This window comes from Dermacentor andersoni, chromosome 10 (genome assembly GCF_023375885.2).
Source record: "Dermacentor andersoni chromosome 10, qqDerAnde1_hic_scaffold, whole genome shotgun sequence".
In the NCBI taxonomy this organism is placed as follows: Eukaryota; Metazoa; Arthropoda; class Arachnida; order Ixodida; family Ixodidae; genus Dermacentor; species Dermacentor andersoni.
The window spans coordinates 128,289,473-128,314,247 of record NC_092823.1 but is presented as its reverse complement, the minus strand read 5'-3'; the positions used below and the strand labels follow the sequence as shown (position 1 = coordinate 128,314,247).

The 24,775-nt window shown below is 44.1% G+C and overlaps 1 protein-coding gene and 1 long non-coding RNA gene across 2 annotated transcripts in view; one reads left to right on the top strand and one right to left on the bottom strand.

Moving 5' to 3' along the window:
* Positions 1-3: 3 nt before the first annotated feature.
* On the bottom strand, positions 4-1,348 carry LOC129380250 (uncharacterized). Its single transcript, XR_008610539.2, has 3 exons — positions 960-1,348; positions 629-877; positions 4-533 (listed from the first exon to the last, which is right to left on the bottom strand). It is a non-coding gene; the product is annotated as an uncharacterized lncRNA (long non-coding RNA).
* Positions 1,349-1,432: 84 nt separating this feature from the next.
* LOC140213484 (uncharacterized) overlaps positions 1,433-24,775 on the top strand; it is a 63,386-nt gene continuing 40,043 nt past the window's right edge. Inside the window, exons 1-3 of the mRNA XM_072284742.1 lie at positions 1,433-1,457; positions 1,548-1,666; positions 1,925-2,253. Coding sequence (XP_072140843.1) covers positions 1,433-1,457; positions 1,548-1,666; positions 1,925-2,253 — 473 coding nt within the window. The remainder of the gene's footprint in view (positions 1,458-1,547; positions 1,667-1,924; positions 2,254-24,775) is intronic.

Below are 24,775 nucleotides of genomic sequence, written 5' to 3'. Positions count from 1 at the left end.
GATATCCTACCTTGGGTACACCATATTGGGTTATAGTGATGGCGTACGGCTGGCGTCGTGCAGGCTTGTACACAAGCTGTGCCGCGTCCCCTCGTTGGGCTCCGTGGTGGGCGGTCGGCGCTGTTGCCGAACATACACATTTTCCTATGGCAGCGCAAGCCTCTGTTGTTTATGATCGGCGTCTGAAGAGATGCCGCACCGAAGTACCATTTCAATTTTCCTTTCAAAGCAACGCCCCAACATTTCCAAAGTACTATGTAGTGCATAGTGAAAGCAACACTCCGGTAAGGAAACTCTCTCCTTTCCTGGTAGCGAAGTGTCTGAAAGACAAAATCGGACCAACATACAAAGCATCCAAAATGTCTAGCGGGGACCTCCTCCTAGAACTGAATAACAAAGATCAAGCAGATAAGATCTCTGAACTTACCAGTATTGGCGACGCGACAGTTACTGTTTCAGCCCACAGAACACTTAATACAAGCAGGGGAGTAATATCTGAAGAAGACTTCATTGGTTTAAGCGACGAGGAACTCCTGGAAGGTTTTCAGGAACAAAATGTCACCAAAGTACAAAGAATAGTAATCCGAAGAAACGATCAAGAAATCCCCACCAAACATGTTATACTCACCTTCGGAACAAGCGTAATGCCTACTTCACTCGATGCAGGTTATGTCAAAGTCAATGTGAGACCGTATATCCCGAATCCCAGACGGTGTTTTAAGTGCCAAAGATTTGGACATGCTTCACATGCATGCCGAGGACAAGCAACTTGTGCTAAATGCAGCTCCAACGAACACCAATCTGAGAATTGCACTTCTTCGCCACATTGTGTTAACTGCAAGGGAGATCACCCAGCTTATTCGCGGTCCTGCCCTTGCTGGAAAAAAGAAAAAGAAGTCATTGCACTAACTTTTAAAGAAAAAATCTCGTTCTTCGAAGCCAGAAAAAGACTGTCGTACCTTCCCCGAAGAAGTTATGCCGAAGTGACGCAGGCGGGGGCAGCGTCACAGAGGCCTCCGGAGTCCTCCGAGCCCACGCGCAGTGGTGCCGCAGTGACTCCTCCCGCCCCCATGGTGGAAGCAGTCAGTACTGCTCCACCCTCTTCGACGGCCCTGCAGACACCAGCCCCGCAGGGCCCTAAAATCAAACGAACCCCAAGGCCCGAGGCACGTGTCTCGGCGCCTAACTCTCGGTCCTCCAGCGCCTCAGAGAGAGCGATGGAGGTCGACACAAAAACTCCGGTGTCCTCGACACCGAAGGACAAGCGCTCCCTCGAGCGCGGTAAGAGGGACAAAATCCCAATAACAACTCAAAATAAGAAGGCGATAACCTAAGGGTTATCGCTCATTTGTATTAGCCTTTTTAATCCTTGTCACCTATAATCCCACCTCTTACTTTTCCGTAGTGCCATTTCTGACCTTTCAGTTTCAATATGGCTTTCATTATCCATTGGAATTGTAGAGGCCTTTTACACAACTTAGGTGACATCAAAGACTTGTTAAGTAGCTTCTCTCCTGTGGCCTTGTGCTTACAAGAAACCAACTTAGGGGAAAAGCACAAAAACATTTTAAAAGGATTCAATGTTGTACGGCGCGATCGTACTCAGGCGAACCGGCTTTCTGGTGGCGTAGCTATAGTTCTACGGAACGGCATTGCAGCTAGAGAAGTTACCATTAATACTCACTTGGAAGCCATTGCTGTCACGGTTTTAGCACACAAAACCATTACAATTTGTTCAATGTACATTCCACCACATTCCCATTTTACTGTAGGAGATCTGGAGTTAGTTTTAAACCAGCTACCCAAACCTTTTTTAATAGCAGGTGATTTTAACGCTCATAACATATTATGGGGTAGCAAAACAACTGACACCAGGGGACAAACGCTTGAAGATTTTATCTTGACTAACGAAATATGCCTTTTAAACACTGGTGCGCCAACCTACTGCTCCCCAAGCACAGGAGCTATGAGCTGTCTTGATCTGGCGCTGTGCACTCCATCTCTGTTGATCGATTTTAAATGGAGTGTGATTAACAATCCTTATGGTAGTGATCATATGCCCGGCATTATTAAAAACACATCTCCTTTCCCTACAGTACCATTAAGACCACCCCGTTGGAAACTCCATCTAGCAGACTGGCCTCTCTTCAGCGAGAAGGCCAGTCTTGATCACATATCAGATGATCAAACAATAGACGAAATGAATGAAAAGATTATTGCCTCCATACTTGCTGCAGCAGAACAGACGATCCCGCAATCCTCCGGCTTCTTACGGAAAAAACTAAAACCCTGGTGGACGAATGAATGCACTCAAACTAAAAAAGCACAAAACAAAGCATGGGGTATTTTTCGGCGATATCCAACACATGATAACCTCCTGTATTTCAAAAAAGCAAAGGCGAAAGCCAGGTACACGCGTAGGCAAGCCGAAAGACAGTCTTGGCAAACGTATGTATCCTCGATCAATAGCTCAATAACATCCAAAAGAATGTGGGATCAGCTTCGTAAGTTTAGAAGCGAGTACGCTCCTTATACAATCCCCATACTCTCACCTCCAGGTACACAAACGAATTTAAAAGAACAAGCAGATATATTAGGGCAGCATTTCCATAACATATCAAGCTCACTAAACTACTCCACTGAATTTCAAAAGTATAAGCAATCAGCAGAAAAACAGAAGCTTCCGACAGCAGGAAGTTCCGAGAAACCATATAATGCCCCCCTAACACTTTCAGAAATTAACAGAGTACTCACTACTGGTAAAAAAACAGCGCCAGGTCCGGACAGAATACATTACACAATGCTCGCACACCTATCATCAAAAGCAGTTAAGACATTGCTCCGCTTTTTTAACATAATCTGGGAAACAGGAAAAATGCCGAATGCGTGGAAAAAAGCCATTATAATCCCTTTCTTGAAAGCTGGAAAGCATCCTACAACAGCTACGAGCTACCGACCTATAGCACTCACAAGCTGTCTCGCCAAGTCCTATGAATCCATCATAAACATCAGGTTGGCATACGTCCTCGAAACTGAGAACCTGCTCGATAATCATCAGTGTGGGTACAAGAAAGGCTGCTCTACAACAGATCATTTAGTTCGGTTAGAACACGAGATACGTGCGGCCTTTCTACACAAGCAATATTGTCTCACAGTTTTCTTTGATCTTGAAAAGGCGTACGACACAACATGGAGGTTCGGCATTTTAAGGGATTTAGCGGATTTAGGGATCCGCGGCAGAATGCTTAAATGTCTAGCTGATTTCATCTCCGATCGAACATTCCAGGTGCGTTTAGGAACGGTGCTGTCCAGCGTATTTATTCAGGAAAACGGAGTACCTCAGGGATGCGTATTGAGCACAACATTGTTTGTGGTGAAAATGAGCTCGCTGAATAGTGTAATTCCATCTTCTATAATGCACTCACTATATGTGGATGATCTTCAAATTGCATGTCGTGCATCGAACATGGCAACCTGCGAACGACAAATTCAAATTACACTAAACAAACTAACGCAATGGGCATCTGAAAATGGCTTTCGCTTCTCAAGTGAAAAAACAATTAGTGTTGTCTTTACACAAAAAAGAGGCCTACAACCAGATCCCATCCTTAAATTACAGGATGCCACACTACCCGTGAAACAAGAACACAAGTTTTTGGGTGTTCTGTTTGATAAAAAGTTGAACTTTCTCGCACACATCAATAGTATTAAAATCAAAGCGAACAATGCACTTAACATTCTAAAAATCCTCTCCCGGAAACGGTGGGGCTCTGACCGTAAATGCCTGCTACACATCTACCGCACTTTGGTGCGTAGCATATTAGACTACGGTAGCATTACATATGGTTCAGCCAGACTATCTTACGTCCGACGACTTGATCCAGTCCATAACCTAGGACTACGACTGGCATGCGGTGCTTACAGAACATCACCTATACAGAGCTTACATGTTGAATGTAATGAACCTCTTTTACAGCATCGCAGAGCGCTACTAACATTTTCCTACATACTCAGAATTCGATCCTCACCACAACACATATGCTACAACATCGTCACAAAGTGCAGCTCACGCTTACATTACACAAATAAACCAAACATGATTAGGCCGCTTATCCTGCGATACGAGGAATACTGTCGGGATTATGACATCCCTCAGGAAGTCCTCCAGGTTGCCAGAAAGCCAGAACGTTTACCCCCGTGGTGTGATTTCATAGCGGTATGTGATTGGACACTAACACATCTAAAGAAAAGAGACACACCACATCAACACATTATACAAGAATACCGCGCTCTTCAAGACAAGTATATAAACTACACTGAATTTTATACTGATGGTTCTAAAACGGAAAAACACGTGGGTGTAGGGGCCATAACAGAAAATTGGGAAACAAGTATTCGATTACCTCAGCATGCTTCTGTCTACACAGCCGAAGTGTACGCGATATGGACGGTAGTTCAAAAGATCATTGCTGACAAACTTGAAAACACTGTCATATACACAGACTCATTAAGCGTACTGAAGGCTCTGCACATGAAATCCCAAAGTGAACCCTTGTTAGGCGATATTTTGAATGCATTAACGTCAAACAAATATGGCAGATCAATTAAGTTTTGCTGGGTACCAAGCCATGTTGGAATATTGGGTAACGAAGCGGCGGATAGATGCGCATCAATGGCAGCGTACAAAAACATTCAAAATACAGCACTTCCATATAAAGACAGTGTCAATGCGATTCGGAAGGCCTTGACGTCAAAATGGCAACGCGATTGGGACACTTGTTTAAGCAACAAGCTTCATCTAATTAAACCTGTAATTGGCGAGTGGAAATCATGCAGTCACCAGCAACGATTCTACGAGGTGATCTTGTGTCGACTTCGAATTGGACACACACATCTGACGCACAATTTCCTTCTCCGAAAAGAAAACCCGCCAACTTGCGAAAAATGTAATGAAGCTCTTACAGTCATGCACATCTTAATAACATGTCCACACATCAATACACTGAGACGGAGGTTTTTACACAGCCTGTATAAATTGCACATTCCATTACACCCTGCCTTATTACTAGCAGATGACCCCCTAGTGCCATATCCTAACCTCTTCGACTTTTTAGAAAAAACTGGTTATTTACACCAACTATAATGTAATGCAGGTTTACCTGCCCTAACGTTCCGTTTTATTTTGTCTTGTGACTGGCGCAGCATGGCCTTAGTTGCCTTTGTGCCACTAAACCCAAACTAACTAACTAACTAGCCACGTTCTTGCCGAATGTCAGATCGATACACGAACGGTGACGCGTGGTCGGCACGTTCAGTTCAGTGTGACACGTCACTCTAATCCTTTCCAACACGAAGGAAATTAACCACTTTCCATCGGGTCTGGTTAGTTATACGTTGAAATCTCCTGCAATACCGATAGAGGTAGCGTCATTGAGAGTCACAGAACCAAACATGTCCGTCGGAAACGTTTCGATGTCGCTCTTGGACGTAGCCGGAGAGATGGAGAAGGTCGATAAACAAAACGTTGTCATCTTTTGTCCTGACTGCACAAAGGTCGGCACAATCGGAGGCGCTGACTTGGTTCACGACGGGCAGTGTGTATGGTGTGACGTCCGGAAGTTATCCTTCGTGTAAGTCGCGACGCCGCCGCTTCTGGATTCCACGTTCTTGGCTTCTGTTCTCGTCGGCGCTCCTTGAGGGCACGTTCTTCTTCTGCGGAACGCACTATAAGCGTCATGCTGCTAGCGCGGCCTGAACGCGATTGCTGATAACTTTGCTAGGTGATGTTGACGTTACGGGAAAGAGGCGTTCACATAACGTCGGACTATGAACGCGCCTTAAGCGTTTATGCTCCGTCGTTATGTGTGCGCGGACGAGCGTCGGTCTGCACCGGGCGTGTCGGAGACTGGTAGATATCCTATGAGGAGCACACTCATTCTACACGGTTCGATAGACGCACGGAATTTTTTTCCAGAACCTAGCCATATACAGCTTCACTGTAATAGTACCCAGTTCTTTAATGTTTGATGAAATTGCCTTACGAGTTCAACATGCTGAGGACATGGAACAATACAGCTGGCAGAATGCAGAAAAAACTTCATTACGCAGATATGGCGCGCTGGGGAATCAATGTTTCGTGATGTATTTTATACCTAGCCCGCTATCCAGTATCGTTTGTGGTTCTGCAAAAGGTTAACATATCGACAAACATGGCTGTATACAACGAGCAATTGTGTATATGACGTGAGCTTGCGTGTGACGACAGCAGCAAGAGGGCGATGGTAGCGTCGTGTTGTAGTGTCGGGGAAGATAGAACTGCAAAAAGTGCTAGGTGATGAAGACTATAGTAATGGTATCACAACTGATTTGTTTTATCCTGGCGAATAAACTTTACACCTTCTTCTGTTACGACCTGAGCCGATCTATAATATAGTACAATGTCGCACAGCGGCTGCGTAGCGCTATCTGCTACGAGTAAAGGATTGGAGAATGTGGGCTGATAGGAAGGGCATTTTACTCTAACACAGCCTCCTATAAAACTTTAGTAGTTGCCACAATGAAGACGATGTAACTATCGTGCTCGGGACACCGCGCATTTATCATAAATGCCACAATCAATAAAAATGCATTAATTTCCCTTAAAGGGCAGTTAAACATTATCCGAGGACGACATGGTGCTTCACCTTCAGGACCTTGATGATGGTATTATTGGTTCTTGGGATACACTTCTATACGTAGTAAGATTGCACCTTGCGTAACCGAAAAAATGTTTTTCAATCATGGCGATAAACACAAGCCCAGTGCAAGAAAAACTGAGAATAGCAATCCATACATGTTTCGTCTACCAACTTCCGTACCTATCTTGTATATTTTTGTGAATGCAGTAGTAATGCTGGCAACCCCGCAGAGTTAAATCGGGAAGCTAGGGCTGGTGTCTGAGTTTTCCTTGCTATTGCGCACAAAAATGTGGCCAGTGTTGTTGAGTTGCCGGTTAACAGCTTAAAAAACCGCCCTTTATGTGGTTCCCAAACCACACTGCCCAGACCACCCAACCTTTCACTTTGATGTCTCTTATAGTCCCAATGTTATTTTGGGCATTTAAACCCCGTGATATAGCCAAAGTGCGTGGTGCCCGCAGTAGTCATGGAGCGAGAGAATTCAATGCATAAAACACCTAATTCAGCAGAACAGTTGGATTGTATGGTAACTATTCAAGCGTTGCGAAGTATTTTGAAAGAAGTCACCTACATATTTACATAGGGTAGTGCGGAGCGTGAGTTACCTTCACGACAAAGGATGCTTCCGTGATGCGATTGTGTGCGTTTCCAAGTGGGGAAGCAAACAAGTTAGGTCCCGAAGGCAGTCACTCTGCATATGGGCAGCAATTCGAGCGAGTTTCGAGCTCGCTCGGCGACGGAGAATCCATTCCAAGCGGGCGAAAATTAATGATTTTATGTAATCGATTCCAGGGACAAATACACGTATTGAGTAAGTAAAACCCTTGCTTGGGCTAGTTGGTTCATGCTTGAATGAGTAAAGGCAAGGCGCAAAAGACGAGGAATAAAGAACGGCTGGCACCTGAGGAGGCGCCGGTCCTGTCGTTTGTGTCCTTCTTCAGTCCTGGACTTTTGCGCCTTACCTTTATTCATTCAAACACGTATTGTTTTATTTCTTTACATGCGTCTATACCACGATAATAACTACAATAGTATGCTCTAGATCATCGTCCAAGATGCTCAGCGCATTTCCTCCTCTGTGAATGACTAACGAAGCAGCACTGAAGGTCCTAATTGTTTAGGGCGCTTATAGTTCAGCATGAAATGGCCGAGCTCCGTAAAAACCCTTGTGCAATATACGGCCAAGATGAATGAGCGTCGACAGGGCATGGCGAAAACAGCAGTGCACAGTAATTAACGCACGTTATCGTACACTTGACGTGTCTGAAATGCAAGATATGCCAGGCTAGGAGTTTGGCGTAATGTTTTTGGCCAGCTGAAACAGCTCCGTCAAAGCAGTTTAATTCAATACTATTCTTCTGGTCATGAAATTACCACGTGACGCAATAAAGCATTTCACATAGAGCTCGCAGTGGATGCATTGCAGGGTTGGCAGACATCAAAAGACATCGCAGTGGATGCCGCAGAGAAGCCAAGACATTCTGTGCTTACACCGACTACAACGGCAGGGCCACCTGCCATTAGTGACCTGCGAATATTGTAGGCGTAACGTACGAAGTTCCGCCCCGTTTCAGTACATCTCTACCCTTGTGGTGAAAACAATTCTTCATGATAGCAATAACCTGATTACCTGATTAGCTATGAAGGGTAGAGACTTAGGAATGTTAGTAGTTCACATGAAATGAACGACACAAGACAGGGACAGACGAAGAAAGCGTTGTGTGTGTCTTTCTTCGTTTGTCCCTGCCTCTCGTGCTGTTCTCATTGTACCTAATTTTCTCAAGGACGCCGCGTGACTATTTGTCATCGTCCGTTTCGAAGGGGGACCCCAGTGAATCATCATCATCAGGGGCTTTGCCTAGTAACTGTTGTATGCCTCTATGTCGGTCCGGTTGCAAAGGCGCCAGTGTAAAGGTATCCTTGTTTCGTTTGCATGCCGATGTGCACGTACGAGACAATATCAGGTGAGCAATTTCTCGGAGAGAGACCATCACCTACAAATATGGCTAGAAACTAGGTTGCATGTACAAAAACATTTTGATGCCGAAGGCGTTATTTGTGAAGTCATGCGGACAGTGAACTTAAAGTGTTCAGTTGCTGCAACATGCATGATCTAAGCTCAAAGGAGGCATAATTTAAAATATTAAAGGTCATACTGACTTGCCCAAGCCGAAAAAAAAACCACCTCGTCACGTGGCATGGTATCGTCTTCTGATATGGTAACTGTTCAAAGTTACCATCTAATGAGTACTTTATGATGACAGCTTGACTGCCCTTTCGTTAAGAGACTCCTGCAAGAGGATGCGTAACTAGCACACGTAAAAACTCCTACAGAAGATTTGATAATGTTGTTTACCCGTATTAGTTCCCAAATAAAGAATATGAGTCAACTAAGGTTTACTTCTGTGTTCTGTCAGCTTTGCATTATTTGCTCAAACATTACATTATCGGCCATACTGACAGAGTGGATACGCCGTTATGCCAATAGGCACTACGTGGCGGGTAGAGAAACCCTTCCTTGAGAGCGGTGTCTCGTCGCTCAAAGTAAGGAGGGTAAACACCTTGAATGAGTGTACCAAAATTATTCCTCCCGACTTGCAGCAAGAATTTTCACATGTAAGCCATGTACAGGGCTTAGAACGACCACGTGCACTGTACGTGCCGCTCTGACTTATCAAAAGTTGGCTCAATGTGTGGGTACATGGCTTTCAGGAGAAAGCGTTAACGACACAACGAAGAGAAAGTGGGACAGAAAGGATGAACGTTGACTAAGAACTATAGGTTTACTTGAAACAATGCTGAGTAATGGGAGCAACGAACATGAACATTACTAAGAGCAGCAGGGCAGCGCGTGAAATCCTTGAGGCATATGCATGGAAAAAGAGAATTCTCTCCACGTCAGCCACTCATCCCTGGCCCTTCTTGACAATAAAATGTTTTTAAACAATCATCATGTTGCTTATAATACAGTGCCTAGCCTCTAGCGCTATTAGTTGCGTTTGGATTTTGAGAGTAAGGTGGTAGCGACAGCAGTTTACAGCTTGCTCTAAAATGCGCATACGTGTACAATCACCCTTATAATAATCGTTTTTCAAGTAAACATATGGTTATTAGTCCACGCTCATCCTGTGTGTTTCTGGCTATGTACGTTATATCATTCGCTCTGTTTGCTTTAATGTGCAACCAATATCAACTAGCCCAGTTTCAACTATACTGTACATAACATAACGCTATGGTGTTAATTAAGGCACAAAAACCTCACAATCGTCGTGGAATTTTGAGTCTTCTAAACTGCTGAAATAAATGCACGAGACCTGCACTGCCTGGTCAAATAATTGCGGGATGGCGCAGCGTGGCCTTTCCAGCACGGTAGATCGATAGTTTTCTAATTATGCAAGTGCCTTTGGTGGCACGTTTTGTCCTTATCTGAGTATTTGGCGGAGGTTTATTGGCCATAACAAAAGTTTATTTCAGGGACCATAGTAAAACAAATGCTAAGGGGATTGGTAATATGAGTAGTACATGAATATCAAACTGCAATAGTGTTTTTTTTTTCGTGCAGAAGCAGGAAGGCACCTCTTGCGGTGACGAAAGCATTAGTAAACCGGAAAGTTTTGACAGAAAGCTTTAGCACGGGGCCAGCTTCCATGTCGCCGATTCAAATACATGAAGAACGCCCAAACGCTTTCGTGAAACAAGCCATGGAGCTATCTGAATTGAATTTGGTGCATTAGAGAGAGAATGTTACATTATGGTTGCTGTAATAAACCGAATTTTCACTTAGGGCCTGCTTTGTTTAGACATAGTGCCAGAAATTGATATTTGAGAAGATATAAGCAGGGGAAGTTTACAATTCTGTAACTCTACACAAAAACAGATCTTTTAACTCCCTAAACGGCAACCGTTAGAACATTTAAAGCGAACAAGTTGGATGCAGTAATTTATAGCTGAAGTAAATTTATTACACTATTTATAAGAGTTTTGCAAAATCCCTGCCAAAATAAAAAAATGGCGGTGTATATTACATATGTTTCGCATGCCTTGGATGTATTTCTATGTGCGGTTTAAAGGGTTGTAACATCAATTTTTATTACTGAGTTTCCGAGCTGTAAACGGGATAGTACTCTATCTTGGAATTTTGAAATTCTTTACCCACCTAAAAAAATATTAGACCCTCTATTATTATTATGCTTCCTTAGTCGCTAGATTTTAATGTTTTCCTTGAGATACAACAACTTTCATGGAATCCAGTACATTGGTTCCCGAGATGAGCGATTTCTCCACATTTTATGTGCCTATGCAGGAGTCGCCGAGCCAAAACTTCTTAGGTTCCAATCGGAGATCGCCGTGACGCTATAGACTTTTTACAACACCCACTCATGGCTCTTTAATCGCTTAGTGATTATGAATCACCAAATTGCGTTCTAGAGGAACCGAATAAAGACCTTCAGGCACTCTATGTTCTTTTACGCACACCCATGATACACAAGCGTTTTGGTATTTCCCCCGAACAGAATGCATCTACTGCGGTTGGGAATAGAACGGATGACCTCTCGCTAATCAGCTGGACACAAGAGACATTGATGAAACGCAGTGGGTGACTTCCAGTTTGGTCCATAAAGACCATTTCCAATAAAACAGGTGCCGCATGAGTGAGTCCATGCACGAGGGCATTCACTACATGACTGCAGAACTTTTTCACTGACGCTTATCACGTCAAGCGAGTTCCTGTGGACGTCATATGAAAACGTTGGCGAGAAACGAAGAACATGCCTTTTAGAAAAAGCAAATGCTCCGAGCTTTAAGTCGTGTATAAAGAACAATGAGTTATTTCTTAGGGGTGTTTACACAGGAAGCGATAGCATATGCGAAGGTTGTTGGCCCATTTACGCAGACAACATTCAGACATCACTACATAGCGAGAGTTTTCTCGTGCGTTCGGTAGTCGCTCAGTGAGAAAAATGTGCAGATAAAAGTCAGAGGTATTGCCTCTCAGAACGTCAGAAATATTCTCTCTAGAGAAAGACGTACGTCATACTGAGGCTGTCGTTCCTGCGGTGATTATGACGTTTTATGGGTTGATAACCCAAGTGACTTGGTAGCCGACAACAACATAGCGGACCACATCTGCGCATGTGGAGCACGAATGATAGTGATGCGTCCCTGGGTTAGCATCCACCCTAAAAGAAAAGTCTAGACCAAGGTGAAGCTTGTGTGACTGCCGCGAAGGGCGGCAATCACGCAAGGCAAAGTCAAGTCAAAGTCAAAGTCACGCATGTCAAAGTCAAGTTGCGGAATTACCGGAATGCATGTTACAAAGTAACAATTTCTTTCAAATGTTAGTTGCCAATCAAGTAGCATATCTTAACAAGGTATGAATGGCAAACATTGATTGCGTACTGTCGACATGTTGCTATAGTTATCAGCTTTAAAAATGATGCTTCAGGTTTGCGCCGATTATTCGGACGTGTCACAGGATATGACCTTATAAAATTATTTTTACTTGTCATCTTGAATAAACTGCAGCAAGTCAGCGCTGTGTGCGTGTCGCGCTCTCGTTTCCCTGTCTTTTTTTCTTGCGGTGTGTCGTTTTTTTCTAATGAATCCCCAACAAGCTTCCACGCCAAGTACTGTACAGGCTGCACAGCGATCATTCGCACTCTTTGGAGAGCCCTGTGCAGGCGAAGAAACTTTCCTTCTAAAGCTCCATTTGTGCTTTTAATTTAAAACGCTTCATAATGTATTACGTAGTAACAGAAACTTGGTAACTTTAATAATACTGAGCTGTGGACACCTCTTTATAATAATATTGATAGCACCTGTTCATTACTAGAAAACTGTTCGATTCGCTTCTGGCACTATTTGATTCGTATTCGAGTCCATCTCAAATATCACTATCCGCACACCGCTACTGTTTACCCAAATGCGCTACTTTTCATGAATGGTGGCTGATCCCTTTAGCTCGTACTCAATTAAATTTGATGCTACAACACATGGCGGAACCAGTAGAACAGGACAACAAACAAGGACGAAAAGTCTGACAACCAGACCCCCTTCTTTAAATATATCACGTGATGATAGTACCAAGCGATGGTACCAAAAATGGCCAACGGCGCAAAGAGTAAAAACACGTGAAGAAAGAGCTTGAATTGACGTCACACTTTCCTGTAAACAAAGTAAATTAATGCATTTGAAAATAAAAGAGTAAATATTGTTCTGTGTGGAAATCGAACCAGGGCCTCCGGAGTGCGAGACGAGCAGACTTCCTTGACGTCACGGCGACACCACGGCTGTGGCCGACTGCGTCATGCGTGCGTTACCGCACACGTCATGTCACAGCTGAGTAAACGTGTGGCCTAGCGTGTGCGGTCGTTGGGCACGTCGCGGCGCAGCCAATGGGGAAGAGTTGCCGCCATCAGCGTCTTCCATTGCCTAGGTAGCAATACAGAAGATAGTGAAATGTATGAAAGCGTTAATTAGTAGTAATTAAATGTGTAAATAATCTGAAATAAAGTAAATTAACATCAATTACAGTGAAGTAAAGTGAATATACAGTTAGAACATGTAAGAGTAAGGTCACTTAAGGTGGAGTAGAGTTAATCAAGGTGAAGTAAAGTAAATGAAGGGGAAATGGAAGTGGAATAAGGCGAATTTGAACGCTGGCGTACGGATATTGAAGTGACTGTCAATTTAAAAAGAATTATTCATGGTCCTCTCAGGCTCCGAAGTGGAGTATTGCGTGAAGGGGGTTAGGAAAGCCTAACGATATTGAAAAGGAGCGGCAGTAAACTTATTACAGAAAAGTAAGCAGTATGAAATGAAATCTTATGCAGTAGTTAGCGGTAGATGAAGAATTGTTGCTTATATATCGTTAGAATGCAGGTAATCAACAACTCTGGAAAAGCACTTGCCATTCTGACAATTACGTATCACATTAACTAAAGCAGTGAAACGGGCTAGTTGGTCCACGTTTACGATTACGTTGCGCTGAGTTTTACACTGGAAAAATATTACAAAAAAGTGAACAAGGACACTGAGGGACACTAACGGCCTTGTTCCCTTATTTGTCATTGTTTGACGGTGTAGAACGATATAAAGGAAAATCTACTCTTTTCTGGGCAGATACAAGTCAAACCATAAAATAATGTTATGTAAACACACTGCTTACATCATTTCATAATGTCACAGGATCAACAATGCTTTGCATAAAGCAAAAGTAATCACTTAATTAACGGAAAATGAACTAAGACAATTGTTTAGGAAACTGAATAATACGATCAAACAGTTTATTCGTTACTAGCCTAATTAAAATAATAATTACATCAGTTACTTGTTCTAACAATAATAGTGTTTCTTATTATTTGAATAATTATGTAATTGCAATGAATTTATTTATCAGGCAATTAAATAAGGGAAGGTAGCAATATTACGATCGCAACCGCTGTTTATATTTCGAAGTGGAGTAACTCATGCAAAAGCAAGTTTTTATTTTAAACGAATGCCCCAATTAAACTACATAAACTACAACAAAAGCAAAAGAAGGGCAAACAAACGCAAACTTTGATGGACACACGAGCCAGGCACACAAATAATAACAGCAGTAATTGGCAACGGATATGTTGGCGGCAGCTTTCATGCCACGTGGGCTGGCGTCCAAGTGCGGGGGCCTGTCTACGTTTACTGCCTCACGCCAATGCATGGTGCGCGCCGCTCCTCAACACACCATACCCTTCTAGTGCAGTGTACTCACGCTTAATATTACCAAGCGACGCCATATTGGTTCACAGGAGTAGGAAAGCCAGACATGAACGGCAGAAAGCCGGAGTACTAGAAACAGCAAGAAACGGTAATCCTTTAAGTAGCAAGTAATTTTATGCATTACGAAAATAGTTATTTAAGAAGGAAATAAGCGGTAAGCTGTTATGGTTTGTTTTACGTTACGCAGGCTACTGATATTCACATTGGCAGACAACGTGCAGGCGCGTAGTGCAAAATAGTGCACTTCGGCTCCGCAGCATCGGCTCCGTAGTATCGGCTGTGTTATCACAGCAAGTTATAGGCATGCAAACGCAAGTAGGAAGATATTATGAAGTAATCGTTTCATTGATTGGAATATCAGGAGTGGAGCAGCTGCAGCTTGGTTACTCCAGGAGAGGGAACGGTCGAACTCTTGCCATTCCGAGGACATAAAAGGAGTGGAATTCAGGGGAGCTCCACTCTCCGCATCGGAGTTGGAATGGAACAGTTGATCTCAAGTGGTGAAGCGAGTGGCATAGCACAGAACGTTCGCTTTGGCACTAGCACGCGCTCTCCCGGCTGTCGACGCTCATCATCACACTAGCGTGGTGAGCGAGTGCTCGCTTAGATCGAACGAGATCTGTTCACCTTTGTGCCCATGAAGCCACGCTTGTTTAGTTGTGAATGTGTCAGCACTTTGCACGGTTCGTAAAGCTACGAATCTTTTATCGTGTAGTTGTTTAACCCTTTGTTTTTGCTGTATATGCTTCGCCTGTGAGTTTTTTGACAAATGCTGTACATGTATGCTGATTTGTGGTTACGGCTTTGGCGGCCGAGATCCGATTGGGGCAGGAACACCACAAGCGGAATGCAACAGCGCTCGTGTACCGTCCATTGGCTGCGCTTCAGAAGACCTTAGGTGGTCCCAATTGATCCTGAGTCTGCAGTGGCGTAGCCAGAAATTTTGTTCGGGGGGGGCTACGCCACTGGCCCCATGTATATATATATATATATATATATATATATATATATATATATACATGGGGCCAGTGGCGTAGCCAGAAATTTTGTTCGAGGGGGGGCACGTTGCAGCTCGTCCTCCTCCTTAAGAGGAAGCTTTAGCTCGGGTGCTCCTATTTAAATACATGTAGAAGGGGAATTCGTTTTTCCCTGCAACCACTTCACCGAATTTGAGGAGGTTTGTTGCATTTAAAAGAAAACGTTTAATTCTAGTGACTGCTGGTTTCGAATTTTTCATTTAGGTGGTCAATTATTTATTAAAAATTGGTCAAAATCGAAAATTTTCAGAAAACGACACTATCAAGTTTAAAACTCCGTGACTCAACAATGAAAAATGATATCACAATTCTGTGAATTGCATCTAATAGTACATCTACAGCGGACAAAATAGATATGTTAGACATGAATCTCAAAAAAATTTAGTATTGTGGAAATACGGCTTTTGCACAACCGTTGTACACAACGTAACCAATTCACGTAAGATACAAATTGACATATCAAACTTGTCCGCTTTCACTGTTATAATAGATGCCGTTTACAGAACTACAATATCTGTTCTTCATGCATAGCTATTAGTTTGTAAATGTCGTGCTTCTATTTTTTCAAACTTGCGAATCTTTCAAAATATTTTAAACGAAATTCAGGCCCTAAATCGCAGTTCTGTTTCCAACAGACACTAGAATTTAACTTTCTCTCTCAAATGCAACCAATTTCAATAAAAGCGATTAGCAGGATTATCTCAGAAAAGCGCTTCTGCGTTTTACAAGTATTTGAATAGGCCGCGTGGGATTGGGCCCGAGCTAAAGCTTCCTCTTAAACAATTTGTCGAGGGATCAAATACATGAATAATAACTGCATTGTCATTGCCAAAGATGCTGCAAACGAATTCTTGAATGCTATGCACTGTCAAAACAATAAAATATGTATTTTTTCATAAAAGAATATACTCGTACGTGCCAAACATTTTGCCCAAAATAACTGATATCAATGCTTCCATCTTTTTGTCTATTTATTAAGTAAAGAAAATATCACACGAACTTTAGAACTATATCAGTTTGAAACCAGGAAAGCAGTGCATGCCGCTGATGTGAAAAATTAAAAGGCAATGAACTGAACAAGTTGAGGACAAATATGTTAATGAAACTTTATCATTCAAGAACTGTGCTTACATTCTTGTATGTATGCAATGGCTAGTGAAAAATCTCAATAACGCTATCGTTTGTTCCGATGTATTACGCAGGAGTAGCTGTCCCCTGTCGTGTGTCGTGAGTAATTGCACTGAAGTTATAGTCGCGACAGAGAGCACGTATAAAAAGCAGGAGTTCTGCAAGATATACGAGGGCAAGTCAAATGAATGTGAGCCAACAACGGGGTATTTTATTTAAAAGTAGTCTTCATGAGAATTTAAACATTTGTCCTATTGACTAACTAGTCGCGTCTGATAAAACGCCTTGGGTTGCTGCTTAAAAAAGTCTGTATCTGGTTCCCTTGAGCTGTTTTTTCGGTTGCCCCAAAATGTAGAAGTCGCAAGGTGACAGGTCTGAGCTGTATGGCGGATATTGCAGCGTTTCCCACTTGAACTTTGCCAGTTTTGTATTAACCACATAAGCGACGTGGGGACAGGCATTGTCGTGGAACAAGATGACCCCATTCGTCAATTTTCTACGTTGTTCGTTCTTGATTGCGACACGCTGCCGTTCTGGCATTTCACAATATCGGAAACAATCGATAGCCTCTCAAGATTTAGCAAATTCTATCAGTAATGGACCCTGACAGTCGAAAAAAAAGTCAACAACACCTTTCCAGCGGAAATGATGGCCTTTGCGTTCTCTGGGCGTGGTAAATTCGAACGTTTCCACTGTAAGCTTTGCCATCGTGTTTCAGGCTCGTAGTAGTGGCACAAAGGTTTGCCCCCATCACAATTTCAAACAAGAAGTCCTCATCCTCATTGTGATACCCGATCAGATGAGTCAAGGCAGCGCGAAACTTCGCTTCTCGCGATGGATCAATATCTTGGGGATCCATTGCGCGCCAAACAGCCGATAACCGAGAAGCTCATGAATTATGGCGTGAACCGAACCGTGACTGATGTTCAGACGGTCTGCCAGTTCATCGATGTTTATCCTCCGTTCTTGTTTCATCAGCTCATGAACCTTTGAAATTGTGTGGGGGGTGATTGCACGACGGTTTTGGCCCGGTCTTGGAATGTTTTTGCAACGTCCTTTGAACCGTTTGCTCCAACGCTTCACAGTGGTCAATGAAATACAGTGTTCAACGTACAAGGCAGCCATACGGCGATTAATTTCTGTTTTGGAAACAACTTCAGCTGTCAAAAACTTCGCGACACCGAGCTGTTCAATTTTCGAAGTGTCCATTATGTGACGCAACCATATTCAACCCAGTGTATGAGAGCCTTAAAGAACATTTATCTTCACACCTGCGTGTCACTTTTGTAAATGAGACATGCCGTTCTCCTACGCGCATGCCTCGCAGATAATGAACCGAACCATTATTGCGCGGTTAGAGTAGGCTCACTTTCATTTGACTCGCCCTCGTATATTAGAAATGCAAAGATACAATGGGATATACAAATGCGAAAATACGGCTTGATAAAGGACAAAAAAGTGTCACTGGAAACAAAGCTCACTGCATGTATACACAAAACCTCGCAACAAGATATTTAAGTATAAGTCTCCAATGAGTCTGTGTATGTAAGAAAAAGTAACTGTGTATAATGCCTCAAACAAGGCAAATAAAGATGTTGCACAATCATAGATTCACAGAATCCTAGATTCCGCCCCCATTACATCCACTCTCCCCGACGTATTGCGCGCGACGGAAGGCTGCGCGCTTGCTCCCCGCTTTTCTTCTTTGCGCACACAAAACTGAGCCACCATCGTCGGCTCACCCATTCCAGCTCCCCTCCTACGCTTTTACTCGCACATACAGCATGCAGCGCGTGGTCACGATGTTATTACCCTTGGACTTTATACGAAACATGAGGGCGACGGTGACGGTCGGAATGCGGCTGGAGTGTCCATATAATTGTTCTCGCAATAATACAATAAACGTATCCGGCAACTGAAGCGTCCCGTCGCCAATTACTTTCCGCGAAAGAAGTATCAAAATCGAACTTTCACCATGCGACAATTCGCTGCGCCGCAACAATGTATTTTTTTTTCTGTGGGGCGGAGGCACCGAAATGAAAAAAAAAAGAGAAACGCATAGGAAAGTATGTTGGTCAGAATCGAATGCCTACTTCGGGCACCTAATGGGGCTACGGAAGGAATGCCGAAGAAAACATTAGACGCTTGGTCCACTGAGAACCATACGCATACTGCTCCGTATCCTTCACCGGCGAAACAAGACTTTCCGGAAAGGTTCCGCTCAATGAACGCGGTGCAATCCTTCGATTCCCCACAGTGATGGCGGCGAGCGACCATTTTTTTTTTTTCTCATCTGCTAGCCAGAAAGCGTCCAAAACTCTGTCAGGTGAAAATCCACTCGGCCAGAGCAAACCGAACGCGCACCGTAGTGCACCGCGCGGTGGTCGGGGTCATACGAGAAAAACGTATGTGCTCTGGCTGGCTCTGGCAGCCCGCGGGTAGGGTAGCGACAATAAAAAAAAATATTGAAGCGGCTCAATGTGACCTCGCGAATAAAAGTCAAAGTAGAAAAAATAAATAAGAACGTAGTTACTTCGGCTGGCTTTAGTGTCTTGACATGGATGTCCTGGCGTAGGTTAAAAAAAATGTTGATATTTTTTTATGTGACATGACGGCACAAATGAACCACCCCAACGCTTCGTCTCATTGGACCTCACTGCGTGCTTTGTCAACTCGTCTGCCACTGCTTTGATTTGGCTTGTCTCATTGTATGTTCCGATGTAAGACTTTAGAAAAGTCAATGAACCTTTGGCCTCAAATGTTTATAACAACATTAAACCCACAAAGTTCGGCAATTGAAAATCTAAAGCATAATTTTGGAAATGTCACTGCACCTTTAACATCAAGAGCTTATGAGATTTATACCCATAAAGTTTCGCAATTGATATCCATGCGCACCATAGATTCCGTGGCCTCAGTAAGATTCCGCGGCGAGCCCGCTCACCATCAAAGCGCCCTTGAAACTTTGTGCTCGGATGGGACTGCTTGGCGTTATGTGACTCCCGGTGTATGGGCGTGGCCACGAAATCCAGCCCGAGTTCGCAATCTTCGCGGTCAGATGTCTTTTCGAGCGCCAAAAGGCATGCTAGACAAAATCCAGAGTGATTTCCGGCGCCGGGGGTCGCTTTGGTTGGCGGTCCATGGACAGCCCGAAAAAATTTCGGGGGGGGGGCTGAAGCCCCATAAGCCCCCCCCCCCCCCCCCTGGCTACGCCCCTGTGAGTCTGCCATGACGGCATGCCTGTTTTCGGATGATAAATCTCAAGAATTGTTATGCACCAATACGAGCCTATAACCCATGAAGTTTCTTATAGGGAGCTTTCGCAATATTGTCGAAGGTCACAGCCCTTCGACAGTCCCAGAAAGCACAAAATGCACCAACATTGATATTGCCGCGTCACTATTTGTGCCAGCTACACCTTGACGACGACAAAGACGACGACCCGGCTACTCAAGAGTACGAGCACGAAAAATAAAAGAAAAAGATGTTCTTTTGTGCTGGCCTGCATCCTTCACATCCTTCTCGAGCACAACGTGGTACTGCTACTTGCCGCAATAAAGCCCCAGTGCTTTGTGACGGGCGACCCTGGTGGAGGTGCGGGGTAGCATCACCTAATGATGGGCACTCCTTCGAACAGGCCTGCATCCAGCCCCACTAGACACCCACGTGTCACGACGCCCGTGTGGACACTACCACAACCAAGTAAAATATCACCGTGGAAGTCGTGTGCGCGTGATGTGGAAACTTTTGTGCTTCGTGATGCTATCAGAATACTGTAGTGATATTTATTTAATGCAGCCGCTAATGTAGTGCTGAAGTAAGCTGCAGTAGCAACACCAATTCCATTAATTTTATTGTGTTCTTTGGTTCGTGAGGCACGATTTAACGGGGGTCATGAAGGAGTGCAGACACCAGTTTTGAGCTTTAATTGAATATAGCATGAACTTTGTGTGCCTACGAGGGAAGCTTTCACGAAGTATGACTTGCAGCAAATGGCTAAAAGGAAATGCATTTCAATTTTGACGTCTAGAAATGAAGTTTAACACCCTTATCAAGGCTCGTCGTGATAGCGATCATGAAAAAGTGATCCCTGAGAGAAAAGCTCAGTGCCCTTCCACTCTGCGGAGAGGGATCACCAGCGAAGCTGTGTATGTGCGCCCCTTAATGGCGAACTGTACCGCCGTCGCTGGTCGGCCCGGCATTGCACCATCTTCGCGATCGGTCCACGTATGGGGAGTGCTTAACGCCTGCTTCTTCTCCGCCGCGGGTCGGGCCAGTATTGCACTATTCTTCGGGATTGGCCCACGTACGGGGAGTGCCTAACGCTTGCTTCACCTCCGCCGCGGGTTCGCCCGGCATTGCACTATCTCGGGATCGGCCCACGTGTGGGGAGTTTTGTGCTTACCACGCCAACGACACGAAAATTTCCTTGGATGGTAGAGGTATACAGCTTCGCTGTAAGAATGGTGTGACGTTTAAGATCTGATGACGCACATTCACAGCGGCTGCACATGCCTTTGTCGAAACATTCCCAGGAGACGCAGGTCAGCGTCTCCTACCTAGTTCCCGCGTCGACGAACATGCGCGCACGTTTTCAATAGAGCAGCTGATAGACGAGTTCGTTGTCGTCAAAGCTTTGGTGATTCACATGAACGCCGTGACGTCGGGTGCTCATCATTTACGTCACTCAAAGATTATCCGGACCCGCTGGCAAGAATCTTCAAATCAGGAACCGTTGATCAAAATCATGTGATATTAAATTGCTTGGAATGGGATAGTGCGTAATATACGTGTCATTGTTACGGTCCCCTAGATGCTGTATATTACCCAAGACAAAGAAAAAATCATCTGAGTGTTCAGTTTCTGCAGGCCTCTAATATTCATTAACTACAGTTTATGACTGACCTACTTGTCCGTCAACTTTCTATGGGAAAGTACTGCATAACACAGAGTAATTCCTTATGGTAACCTTATTTCTCTGATGGCACACTCTCCTCACAGCCGTAACCGTCACATTTAATAGCAGCACTTAACTTGAAAAATTGCGCATCTCTGTCCAATTAAGCCTCTCTGCATAGCTTTGTCAAGCTGTCATTTGTGACAGCTTTTACTACCGTCCTCCAGTGTCATGTACCCTACATGTGACACAAATAAAGGTATTCTTATTATTATTATTATTATTATTATTATTATTATCATAAAATGATGAAAATGCACGTTTATTTGTATGTTTTGTTTCTGTCACCAGTTTATTCCAGAAAGAGCAACATCTGTTTATCGAAAAGTCTAACAGCAAACACACGCGCACGCACTCTTTGTCTATCACCAGCTTGGCCGACCGATAGAAGCCACATCCAACTTGCGCATTTTGAAGCGCCAAGTCTGCCAAGGCGTCTAACCAGTAGCGCCCAGGAGTTGGCGCGCGCTGGCAAGTGTGGGTTTGGCCTGACTTTAACATTCGCGTGGTTCGGGCTTGTGGGCGTTCAAAATTAGTTGAAATCAGCGAGACGCGACAGCTACCGCACAGATAAGCAGGGTGGCCAAAGTTGAATTCCTATGTGGGCGGCCGTTGCCGTGACCGAGCATGAGGAGACGATACTCGCTTTCCTCCGGAAGTATGTAATTATGATCAAAATTCGAAGCAGAATAGCAGTAGGAACAAGTTCACTGATCCAAACACCCTTATTGATTGACGTCAGATATTGTCCAAAACAGCCGCGTATCGGAATCTGCTATATTCTGGAATAAAGCGTCCAGAAAAGAGCAAGGAGCAGGATTTTGTTGACGAGAGAGCGTTTCTGAGAAGGGTTGACTTCGCGTTCCGCTCGCGACCTCGGCGCACCGCGCACGACTGCAAAGGTTGGCTGAGATGTTCCCAGCAGCGAACACGCTGTCCGCGGACTGTGTCTTTTTGCAAAGCCGGAAGGGTGGTTCAGGACGCCTCTAAAGGTTGTTTGAACATAGAGTGAATGCATTTGAAAATAACTCGCGAGTCATTGTAAAGAGCATTCAGATGCCATCGGTTTGGCGGTATTCGCATGCGCGCGTCCGTGCGCTGCAGACGACAAAACATTTAAAAGGGCCGTTCTGAGAATTTCTTCTTGCCTTTAATTTGAAGAAGAATGCATCGAGAGGGAAGCACGGCTCTGGGAAAATGTATATGTCTTTCGTTATTAGTGTTTATTGACCTGTTTAATGTTAAACCCCTTTCGGGATATTCAACGTCATCACGCATTCTGTGCTGAGGTTACCGACCTCAGCGCACAAAGACACTGAAAGACCACTTTGGCACTTTGAAAGACCATCTGAAACATCGTCTTTTTTGCTTTTATTTAAAATTGTTCGGCTCACATCAGTTGCTACTCAGTTAATGCGTGTTTCTCGGGATTTCGTGAATATTTGCGCTCCTTGTTTTGAAGCGCTCAATTTTTGATGAGCCGCACATTTAAAATGTGAATTTATTCTTGAGGAATGGCAGCTTTTCTTTTTTCTGATCAAGCCTCGCCGACTAAACGCTTTCTATTACCACTGCTGGTTTATTGTTGTCCGGAGCAGTTACAAACAACAGATGAGCTTTTCATGATGAAAATTTAAATTTTCAAATGCGGCTTTTCTGTCGACGATACTTCTTTGGGTCACACAAGCCAGGACTGTCGGCAGTTTTTCTAACCACCAATTTTCTTTTGCCGGCACCGTTTATTTACTCCCCATAGTATTTTTTTTGCAGCTCAGAGCACTTTAAATTTCACTGACTTTACCACATATATGTTTCAATGCTTACATAGATGTTCCAGGTTGTGAGAGAAAAAAGCTTGCCTGCTTCACGGTTTCTCACAGCCCGCACAGACCTTGTACTTTGGCAAACAGTGATACTCAAACGCAAACGATAAAAAAAGCACACAAATCTAAGTAGGCGCTATTATAACAAAATTATACCAATACATGTCTCTATACAAGCGATAATTATAGCAGACAAGAACATTTTGAATGTAACATTAAACTCATATGACAAGCTATAACATCAATCAGATTAGCATTATTAGGAAGCGCTTAGAACCGTTTTCGATATATCTCACTTTTGTTCAAAGCGGAAGAAATGTTTCGTATTATTCATTAAACTATTCTTAGGACAACAAATAGCTAACCTGGTGACATTTCATTTCTTCTACCAATGAGTGTTCTGTGATCTTATGGGCAAAAAAATTCAGTCTTTCAATATTGGCTGTGCAGCAGATTAGCCTTGTTAGTTCTCGTGACCGCTCTCTAATTATCAACGGCCGCGGAAATAGGCGAGACCCGTTTCGCAGAGGTAATTCGAAGCGTATAACGCTCACCTTCAGCTCAAATCGTGTTCACTGCGCACCCGTTTAGGAGCGATGGAAAGCCGTGGTTATCACATTGCTATAATGAATTTTTTTATCTTGCTGTTTTCCTTATAGCGGCGTTGGCTACGAGCCTGGTACTCGGCACTCCAATTAGTGGCTGGGCTGCCAGAAAATTGTTCCGAAATTTCACACCCGCACATGATGAACCAACTAGCCCAACGTCGATCCCTTAGGCACATAGTATTGCCGCAATGCAGGATCGCACTGGTGTAGTCGTGCTTGCTTCGGGAACATTTTGCAGTGAGTGCAGGTGCGGATATCACTACAGATTTCCGGCCACACCTAAACGGCCCTAGTTCCTGAGGCGGCGCCGATCTGTGGACGCGTTCTTCAGTAAAGACAAACAAAAAAGCTGGCGTTGTTGGTGAGATTCCAAAATGGGAAAGACAGCGCGATAAGATAAGAACCATACACACAATCGCCGACTCTCAACTAAAAATATTATCCCGTAAATTGAAGGTTTCGTTCGAATCTAAATGTTGTATACAGGCATCGAATGCTGTGGTTGCGTATAAAATGGCGAGGATCCAGTGGCACACTTGCGGCTTAGTACGATGAAGACATGAGGAAAACAAAGCCAATACGACGTGAAGAAAAAAGCAACAGTGCGTCCCGGACGGGCGTGTCACGCATAGCATGGCAGATCTCAGTGGGCTCACGGGAGGCCGGCCAACAGCGCTCACGCTCTTTTGTGTCCGGCTGGTACGTTGCGTACGCGAAGTCGTTGACAAAATGGTTCGCGACGTTATCGACCATCTGGGGCATGCTGTACCAGCAGTGGGGAGGGGGG